The 11204-nt window shown below is 33.0% G+C and overlaps 2 protein-coding genes across 2 annotated transcripts; both read right to left on the bottom strand.

Annotated features, from left to right (window-relative positions):
- Positions 1–1231: 1231 nt before the first annotated feature.
- LOC131174012 (metalloendoproteinase 3-MMP-like) lies at positions 1232–2406 on the bottom strand. Its single transcript, XM_058137033.1, has one exon. The coding sequence runs from the start codon at positions 2348–2350 to the stop codon at positions 1424–1426; it is 927 nt and encodes a 308-aa protein (XP_057993016.1). The 5' UTR covers positions 2351–2406; the 3' UTR covers positions 1232–1423.
- A 5710-nt stretch (positions 2407–8116) lies between these two features.
- On the bottom strand, positions 8117–9303 carry LOC131173986 (metalloendoproteinase 3-MMP-like). The gene has a single exon (XM_058136970.1). The coding sequence runs from the start codon at positions 9237–9239 to the stop codon at positions 8313–8315; it is 927 nt and encodes a 308-aa protein (XP_057992953.1). The 5' UTR covers positions 9240–9303; the 3' UTR covers positions 8117–8312.
- Between the last annotated feature and the right edge of the window lie 1901 nt (positions 9304–11204).

The raw sequence follows: 11204 nt of genomic DNA, 5'->3' as shown, positions 1-11204 counted from the left end.
ATGCCTTACGGAGGGGTAAGGTGTGACAGGTAATTGGGCTATCAAATTTAGAGCTTCCATGATCAAGTGTTTATCTCTCCATGGTCTTTCACTCGATCCATTAATCGATGCTAAAATATTTGATGAGTCTGTTTCAAAAATGAAAGCATGATTTCCGTGTGAGGATGCAATAAGGTCCTTTGAAATTTGCAATGCTTTAATCATTGCCTTCAACTCAACTTGATTGGAACTTAATTCTCTATTAGGACATGAAAATAAATATTTAATATTTCCACCATAATCCCTTAGCACACCTCTAATTCCACTTTCACCCAATTGCCCCACTGACGATCCATCTATATTCCATTTCAACACATTGGTAGGAGGTGTTTTTCATTCCACTCTAGGCCAAGCAGACATAATATAAGTAAAAGTTTTAACACCCTCCTTTCCCTACATCAACGGAATCCCAGTGTATGGGAACTTAGGATCCAAGCTTGTCATCCAAATTGATACCCTAAAAAATATAATACAACATATAGAGACGTGGCATGGGCTTGAATTTTTAAATACAACCTTATCACAAAGAAGTGAGATGGACCACACTATAATTGTGAAGAAGCAACACTAGAACATCTTTTGTACCTTCCTATTTGCCAATAGCTGCCATTGTATGAGCATATGTGCAAATTCAAATGGAATGCATAGATTTGTATTCCACCAACGAAGAAAGAAAACCCAAATTTTCCATGAAAATGTGCAATGCAATAATGTATGATTTGAGCTCTCCCCAAATTGGGTGACTGATAGGCCATTAAAACTCTTATTCCCTCATTTATATCGAACATCCTCACAGAAAGAGGCTTTTTGTTTTTTTACTTAAATTAAATTCCGCTACTAATCCTTCATTAATCCTGTCGATAATTTAGGTCATTACCGACAGTAAAAAATTTGTTGCAGAAACTCTTAGTTTTTTATAGTCATAATTGATGGATCACTATTAAGATGTCGAATTTTATTGCTCGATTTATGGCTTTCTTTACTCTTGATGAACAACTTAGAATTGAATTGGTGCTTGTGACATGATCAAATAAGAGAGATATTGATGTTTAAAAATGAAATTAGGGATTTGAATCTAGAACAATAAAATTAAAAATTAATTAATAATAATATTATTATTATTCTTTAAATTGAACTTAAATTTTCCAAACATGCAGCCCAGTTGGGTATATAATCTAACAAGAATAAAACCTTGAGAGAAAACAAAAGGTTGCATTTTATTTTAATTTAATTTATATTTAAGTGCTTAAAAGAAACATTCCAATTATTGATTAAAGCAAGAGTATTCAAAATAGACACAATACATATATTTCTGAAATTTTAAGAAGAAAAGATCACGTAGAGAAATGGGCTATCCGACCCTTATTTAGTGCAAAAAAAAGAGTCAAACGTTATATAAAGCACGAATCCCTTGGATATCATCACTATGGAGACCCTTAGTTGATCCAGAAGAAATACTCGCGAACATAATAGCTGCTTCCACTGAGCTATGACCAAGACCAAGCAGGTGCCCTATCTCATGCAAGGCAACAGTCTCCAAGTCATGTGCACCTGGGGTTGAACCCACTACCCATGTCTCATCTGCATCATAGTGGAATCGTCCATCTTGTGGTGCAAAAGCATGAGCCAGAACTCCACCACGTCCATCGAAAGAACTCCCATCTCCATGGTTACCTCTGTAAAACCCTATTTTGATATCGGCGGTTGTATAATCTTGTACCCTCGCGAACCTGAAATGTGTATTGGCAGCCCATGTTTGGAAAGCTTTCGCAACAGGATCCATGGCTTGGGATGGGGTTTGGGGAAGAAACCCATAGGTAAGACTATACTTAGAAGGTGGCCATTTGGGACTTCCCGGAAAGAATGTATAATGAGAAACTATATGGAAAGAGGTAGAGCTATGGCGTTGGTTTTTCTTGCCAGAAGTCATCCGAGTGGTGCCATTGATGATGTCCGGCATCCCACATCGAGGCATTATCATCTTGGACACCGTTTTGGAATCTAAGGTTCCAGTGACCTTCAAATGATAATTGAGCTGGTAGGTTTTAAGAGCAGACTCTAGCAGGTTGTCGAAATCATCATTATTGGCTTGAGACTTGTTTTTATAGTTCAAGTAACCAAAATGTTCGAGGTAGGTTTTGAGCTTATGGATGCCTTTGAGCTTGTCACCCTTATGGCATCCTTGAAGATGCTTAAGGAAATCAAAAGGGGATGATTTTTTATTATCAGAGTTTGCCAAAGCTGCATGAGGAAAAAGAGAAATGAAGACAATGAGAGTGAAAGAGAAGATGGGAAAAATTTTAGAAGCCATGATTGTGACTAAACTTGACCTTAAGCTTGTTGGGTTTGCAAGAACGCAAAGCTCTCATGCCTATTTATAGGCTAAGGAAAGTGAGTCAGTCTTCCATTATAGCTCCATATGGCTATAGGTTCAGAAAATTGAGTCAGTCTTCCATGGTAATAATTAATTAAATTGAAGGAAGATGACCAAGAATAGTAGTATAAATTCATGAATCATTCTAAAGGCGTGGAAAAACGACAAATGTTAAATATTAGCTTTTCCATGATAACTTTACACTCCAGACATTCTAGAGAGGAATAAAGACTTATGTTAAATATAAGATTTAAGTAAATCTTCTACTCTTAAATTAGCTTTTGGATAAAGTTAGACAAATTTCCTTTAACTTTTGAGTCCATTATCTCTACACTTGTCTTCGCGTTTAGGCAATTGTGTTTCTCTTTATTTTTCTTTAGAGGGCAGTCATTGCTGTCTTTATCTGCTGTTGGTGTTGTGTCATCTTCTACCCTTGTAGGAATATTAATTAGCCTTTCATTTGTACCATTGCAATTTCTTTTACTTATTTATTGATGGAGCACTTTCATTTGGTGTTATAATTTCTCAATATAATTTATTTTTTTATTATATTTATGTGATGTAACTTTCAAAATGGAGGATAAATCATGAATTTTCCAAGGCATTTTGTTTTATATATAGAAAAAGAAATTACTTGAAAGAAACATGATTCACAAGAATGATAATGAAATTACAGAAAGTTAAAATTTCATAATTGATAAATATAAAAATCAGTGCATAACTTATAATACTAAGGGGGTATTAGGTTCACCTGTTAGGTGCAGCTGATAGCTGATAAACACTTAAACAGGTAAACTAGAGTGTTTGGTAAGTTTTAAAAATAAAGCTAATAGCTGATGGGTAGCTGATATGGTACCCATCAGCTACAGTTTGTATCAACTCTATTTTTAGAACTGTTTCTCATCAACTGATAGCTGATTTGATTTTATTTTTTATTTTGACCATATTATACTTTTTTATTTAACTCGAAAATTAATATTATTAATACTTTTATATTTTTCATTTATAATTTTAACATTTTAATTAAGAAATTTCAACTTTGTTAAAATATTTTTTTATTAATAACATAAAATGTAAAATATCTATTTATATCTAAAAACTTAAAATTAATTATAAGTTTTTTCTTTATCAACAATAATAATTATTTTATTATTTTATCTATATTTTTTAAATTATTTAATTATTTTTTAAAAAATTTAATTATTTTTTATTTCAATAATAAAATAAATAATATAATATAATATAATAGATTAATAATTGTATTTTTAATTTAATAATATAATAATGATTAATAAAATAAATTATATAATATATATCATTGTTAACCATTTCACATATTAACAGTAACAGCTAAACATAATTTTATCAAATACTTAACATAAATCAACTATTATCAACTACCAATTATCAACTATCGGCTAACGATAACAGCTATCAGCTAACAGTTATCACCTGTATTCAACGGTTAAACAAAACAAGTTCTTAATAAAATTACGATTTTTCAAATTAAATTGGCGAATGCATAGGATTAAAAGTTCAAGTCGAATCGGGATTTAATCTATAATAATAATAATAATAATAATAATAATAATAATGCATTATTACAATTAATAAATTGATATATTTGATAATGTTTACACTAGAGAAGGTCCCTCGCCAAAAACTCTCAAACAGCGTTTTGCTTTCTCTGTTTCTTGGTAGAGCCAAGTGTTTTCATCTCTTTACTTCCCCTGTCCTCTAGGTAGGGGAGGACGTCTGATCGGGTATCCGTCCTGGTTTGGGGTAGCTCCCCCTCAACTGGGTTTGGTGTATATTGAAATTTTGTGTTATGGTCTTTTACAGCTAGTGCCTTATTTGTGGGAGCCTTTGAGAACCTAGTTTGTTCGTGAGCTTGGCATGGTGTTTCGAGTTTCCACGTAGAGAGAGGTTTTCTGGGGAGTCCGCTGGCATGGATGCCTTTTAGCCGACTCAGAGCTATATCAGACTGAAACACCCTCGACCTTGGAGTTTCATGCCTCCTTTCCCTGCTGTAAGCACTGTTGCTGATGAGCTTGCTGTCTACAAGGTCCAACAGAAGCTTGAGGTCTTTGTTTTCATTTCTTGGAAGTTAGTTGCTTCTAGTTTTCTTTGTCAATCTTTTGCATCAGATTCTGACCTTAGGAGGTTTGATGTTGCCACTTTGGTGTCTTGGTTTCCTCTACATGTTTGCTTTAAAACCACCGGTGATGCTTTTTGGTGGCTAGGGCGGTTTTGGTTTCTGTGTGCCTAAGGGTGCTTGGTGGTTTTGCAGTGGTGGGCTGGGTTTTAACTTAGTTGGGTTTAGGTTGGATTTGGTTTTGGGCCTCAGTTCATTGTGTTAAACTCTTGCACTCTTGCCCTTTTGGGCCCTGGTAATGCAATATCTGCATGCTAAAAAAAAAAAGATAATGTTTATACTAAAATTATTAATTTCTTTATTAATTATTTTTATATTTAAGAATTAATTTAATTAATTTTATTTTATTATTTTAATTAGTTTGTGGCCTAAGATTAATTATCTTAGGAGTTATTTGATAGTTAGCTAAGGTCAAGGAGGTTAGCAGCAATTTCAAGAAGTTCGAAGCTAGTGGGTTAATAATTGTTAGCATCTGCAGAACGTGAAGATATGTCTTTCAGAATCTTCCATGAACTTACAACAAAACTATAAAAGTTATATAAGCAACAACATGAAAACCCCCAACACCCAAAACAACTAAAATCAAATAACAACTCGCATTCCAGCAGTCCTTTATCTTTATCTTTATATGTCATTTATTTTCTAAGCTTTCGCATTTGATTTCAAGTCTTGTATCTTCTTTTCAATCAATTAATCAAAGCATTTAATTCTAGTTCATTTACTTTCTATTATTTGTGATATTGATGAAGTTGCGTATAATAGTCCCACGGTTGTTTGGTTTAGAAGTCAAAGTATAAATTATTACATATACTTTGTATCTTGCACGCCCTCGCAAATTGCAAGCTGTGAGACAGCCGAGATTGTTTTCCATGGGAAATAATTTTTGGCATGCATAGAGAGATCAATTCTCACATAGTGTCAAAACAACAATTCACACTACTATTCTTTGCAAAAAATTAGAAAATAATTTTTGCATGTCTAGTGGGACCAAGATCTCATTTCATCATGCGAAGTTACTATTTTAATTTTTGTAGGCAAAACCATGCCTTTGAAAACTAGAAGCATATTTGGCAAAAAAACCGTCGAGTCTCAGGACATGGAGGGGAGTCCTACAGCAGTTGGCTCAAACCTTCAAGTTACTCTCGTGGCAGAATAATTTGAGAAGGGACTTGTTACTCATGGAGAAAAAATGCAGAATCCAATAGAGACAATCAAAATAAAAAGCAAATACAAAGATAAACATGTTCTCTTACCTTTTTTTTTTTTTTGTGCTTCATGTTCTGCATTCTAGTATATTTTGTTCTCTTATCAGATTTTTTCACTTAAGATGCCGTCGCTTAGGTTGGGTGTAATGGTGTGGCCTATCAACTTGATTAAGTCGGTGATGCTAAGTTTTTCTGGTCTTATAATTAATAAAATTTTTGCATATCAGAAGAAAATTAAAAAAAAAAAAAGCAACGAGGAAAAACAAAGAGAAGAGAGGAAAATGATAAGTAGAACTAGGAGATGAAAAGGATACTGATTGAGGAATAGAGATTTATTGGTGGCATTTGTTTATAGTTATAGCTTCAGTGATGATTTTTTTTATAAGCTAATATTTTATCAATTATAAATGGTCAAGAAAAACTTAGCATGGATCTTCTCACTCTAAACCCCTACCAATATGCCTCCCACATGCCCTAACCAAAAGGAAAGCATGCTAATTGAAAAAAACCTGACAGAAGAAAGTACAAACACCAAGAGCAAGAAAGTTCAAAGAAAAGACCAATACAACATGTCCATACATAAGCAGTGTCCACTTTTAAAATAAGCAATAGAATATGTTTACAATAAACGAACGCTAGGAGACTTCCTATACCTATAGCATAAAGAAGTTTAAATACTCGATCAAGTCCATAAAACCAGCACATCAAGAGACTTTTCTACAGTTTTCATAAGTGCCCACTAATCACATCACCCCATCTACCTTCTTAGGAAAAAGCACATCAGAAATCCAAAATATCCACTACCACTCTCAACATAAATGTTATCAACCAATTCTGTGCCAGCATATAAATATACCACTCATAATCAATCAGCAGCATACATACAATAAACAACAAAAAAATAACAGCTCTCCATGTAATCAGGAAGGGATAAAAGCGCCATACTTGGAGTAAATCAAAAAGAGGTCCTAACCATTTACCAAAAAAGCATCTTCTTTTTCTTTATCTAATTTTGCAAAGTTGTCAGCCAATGAGTTTGCTTCCCTGTTAGTATGTAAAAACAAAATATGAGGTAATTGGGCTATCAAATTGAGAGCTTCCATGATCAAGTGTTTATCTCTCCATGGTCTTTCACTCGATCCATTAATCCATGCTAAAATATTTGTTGAGTCTGTTTCAAAAATGAAAGCATGATTTCCGTGTGAGGATGCAATAAGGTTCTTTGAAATTTGCAATGCTTTAATCATTGCCTTCAACTCAACTTGATTGGAACTTAATTCTCCAGTAGGACATGAAAATAAACATTTAATATGTCCACCATAATCCCTTAGCACACCTCCAATTCCACTTTTACCCGGTTGCCCCATTGACGATCCATCCGTATTCCATTTCAATAAAATGATAGGTGGTGTTTTCCATTCCACTCTAGGTCAAACATGCATAATATAAGTCAAAGTTTTAACACCCTCCTTTCCCTGCATCAATTGAATCCCAGTGTATGGGAAATTAGGATCCAAGCTTGTCATCCATACTGATACCCTAAAAAATATAATACAACATATAGAGACATGGTATGGGCTTGAATTTTTAAATACAACCTTATTACAAAGGAGTGAGATGGACCACACTATAGTTGCGAAGAAGCAACACTAGAACATCTTTTGTACCTTCCCATTTGCCAATAGCTGCCATTGTATGAGCATATCTGCAAATTCAAATGGAATGCATAGATTTGTATTCCACCAGCGAAGAAAGAAAACCCAAATTTTCCATTAAAATGTACAATGCAACAATGCATGATTTGAGTTCTCCCTAAATTGGATGACTGATAGGCCATTAAAACTCTTATTCCCTAATTTATATCGGACATCCTCATAGAAAGAGGCTTTTTTGTTTTTTTACTTAAATTAAATTCTGCTGCTAATCATTCGTTAATCCTTTCGATAATTTAAGTAATTACCGACAGTAAAAAATTTGTTGCAAAAACTCTTAGTTTTTTATAGTCATAGTTGATGGATCACTATTAAGATGTGGAATTTTATTGCTCAATTTATGGTTTTCTTTACTCTTGATGAACAACTTAAATTGAATTGGCGCTTGTGACATGATCAAATAAGTGAGATATTGATGTTTATAAATGAAATTAAGGATTTAAATCTAGAACAATAAAATAAAAAATTAATTATTATTATTATTATTATTATTATTATTATTATTATTATTATTATTATTATTATTATTATTATTATTATTATTATTATTATTATTATTATTCTTTAAATTGAACCTAAATTTTCCAAACTTGCAGCCCACTTGGGTATATAATCTAACAAGAATAATACCTTGAGAGAAAACAAAAACTTACATTTTATTGTAATTTAATTTATATTTAAGTGCTTAAAAGAAACATTCCAATTATTGATTAAAGCAAGAGTATTCAAAATAGACACAATACATATATTTCTGAAATTTTAAGAAGAAAAGCTCAGGTACAGAAATGGGCTATCTGACCCTTATTTAGTGCAAAAAAAAAAAAGAGTCAAACCTTATATAAAGCACGAATCCCTTGGATATCATCACTATGGAGACCCTTAGTTGATCCAGGAGGAATACGCGCGAACATAATAGCTCCTTCCACTGAGCTATGACCAAGACCAAGCAGGTGCCCTATCTCATGCAAGGCAACAGTCTTCAAGTCGATTGCACCTGGGGTTGCACCCACTGCCCATGTCTCATCTGCATCATAGTGGAATCGTCCATCTTGTGGTGCAAAAGCATGAGCCAGAATTCCACCACGTCCATCGAAAGAACTCCCATCTCCATGGTTACCTCTGTAAAACCCTATTTTGATATCGGCGGTTGTATAATCTTGTACCCTCGCAAACCTGAAATGTGTGTTGGCAGCCCATGTTTGGAAAGCTCTCGCAACAGGATCCATGGCTCGGGATGGGGTTTGGGGAAGAAACCCATAGGTAAGACTATACTTAGAAGGTGGCCATTTGGGACTTCCTGGAAAGAATGTATAGTGAGAAACTGTATGGAAAGAGGTAGAGCTATGGCGTTGGTTTTTCTTGCCAGAAGTCATCCGAGTGGTGCCATTGATGATGTCCGGCACCCCACATCGAGGCATCATCATCTTGGACACCGTTTGGGAATCTAAGGTTCCAGTGACCTTCAAATGGTAATTGAGTTGGTAGGTTTTAAGAGCAGACTCTAGCAGGTCATCAAAATCATCATTATTGGCTTGAGACTGGTTTTTATAGTTCAAGTAACCAAAATGTTCGAGGTATGTTTTGAGCTCGTGGATGCCTTTGAGCTTGTCACCCTTATGGCATCCTTGAAGATGCTTAAGGAAATCAAATGGGGATGATTTTTCATTATTAGAGTTTGCCAAAGCAGCATGAGGAAAAAGAGAAATGAAGACAATGAGAGTGAAAGAGAAGATGGGAAAATCTTTAGAAGCCATGATTGTGACTAAACTTGAGCTTAAGCCTATTGGGTTTGCAAGAAAGCAACGCTCTCATGCCTATTTATAGGCTAAGGAGAATGAGTCAGTCTTCCATTATAGTTCCATATGGCTATAGGTTCAGAAAATTGAGTCAGTCTTCCATGGTAATAATTAATTAAATTAAAGGAAGATGACCAAGAATAGTAGTATAAATTCATGAATCATTCTAAAAGCGTGGAAAAGCGAAGAAGGAGAAGAGGATGAAGAAGAGGAAGACCAAGAAGAAGGCCAAACTAAATAGACCGTTTCTCACCTAGCACACTATTGTTTGAGAATATTGTCAATATGAAAGGGTGACTGCAAGACGATCCCTCGCTAATAGCTCTTTTCAATTCCAAAAGTTTATCTAAATTCCACAAATAAAACAGAAGATATAGACCTAATGAAATTTCATATTTTATTGAGAAATTTCATGTTAATTGCCTTAACAATAATAAGGGTTTGACTATATATATATATATATATATATATATATATATATATATATATATATATATATATATATATATATATATAGATATATTTTTTTTTTTTTTTTTTTTTTCCAGAAGGGTTTGCCTATTTGTAACTTCAAAAGTTGGTTGAATTTACTTCCCATTGTATTGATTAGTATTCGAATCTTTAGCTCAAATCACTTGATTAATACAATAAATAAAATATAATAATATAAGGATTAAAATGAAATGAAATTTCGCACACTGAGTTGATTCAAACGCAAATATGAAGCCACACAAGGGTGGAGGATACTTGTAAAAAATCTCAAGTGGATGTAGTATATTTTTATCTTTTTTACTCTTAAATTTTTTATCAACCTTAATATATATATATATATATATATATATATATATATATATATATATATATATATATATATATATATATATATATATATATATATTGATGCGTCCCAACCGCAAGTGCACGGGTCGTACAAGTAGTATAGAAAAATATCGATCCCACGAGGAGTTGTGTTAATGATTGAATTTTCGATATAAAAGTTGACTAAATTGAAGTATTTATGAAATTAAAATAATGAATTAATGGGTAATGGAGTATGAAGTCTAAATGTGCAAAATTAATATTCTATTCAACAATGTATTAATTAAACTAAAATTGTATCAAATTGAAATAAGCAAGTTCAAATATGGCAATATTTAAAATGGCAAATGATTAAATTCGATTAGAAATTAACAATGGTAAAAAGATGATTCCGGAGTTCGGGATTTCATATTCGAGCTATTCTGGGATTTTAAATTGGTTATCCAATCTTATGAAACTTATGAGTTTTAAGGAGATTAATTCTTAAATCCTTTGAATTCCCTTTCGAGTGAGACAAAGAGTGCCTTAATCAAACTAATCCTACTTTCGTGGAGTTAGAATTAATTAAGAACAATAAATATCCTTAATTAAACTCTTAATACTCTTAATCCTTAGCCTATTTCTAGGTCTAAGTTAATTAAGTCCAATTTCCTGATTATCTATCACAAGGCCTTCTCCTTTCGGTGCTTCAACTATGGATTAAGAACATTACTCAATGGGATCCTACATTAAGCATGTCATTAAGCATACAAGAAATGAATAAAACTCATTAAGACCACAAAATATGGATTACCCAATCAAAATCCACAAAATATCTCAAATATTACAACCCTTACTCCAGAATCAAAAGTAAACTACTCACTATCCATAATGCTTACAAGATATGATGAGTTTAAATGGAAATAAAGCTTTAATCTAAGCTAAGAAGTAAGGAATTAAACACTAGAAATGTGGAAAAGTGTAAAGAAAGAAAGAAATCTGCAAATCTTAGTTGAAAATGGTGTGGAAGGTGGAAATGACTCTTCAAATTCTGCTTAGCCTCCTCCTTTCTTTCTTTGCTCCTTGCCTCTCTTCTCTAAAATGAGAAAATGGGACTATATATAG

The sequence above is a fragment of the Hevea brasiliensis genome, chromosome 15 (genome assembly GCF_030052815.1).
Source record: "Hevea brasiliensis isolate MT/VB/25A 57/8 chromosome 15, ASM3005281v1, whole genome shotgun sequence".
Taxonomy (NCBI): Eukaryota; Viridiplantae; Streptophyta; class Magnoliopsida; order Malpighiales; family Euphorbiaceae; genus Hevea; species Hevea brasiliensis.
This window is presented reverse-complemented; position numbering and strand designations above follow the sequence as displayed.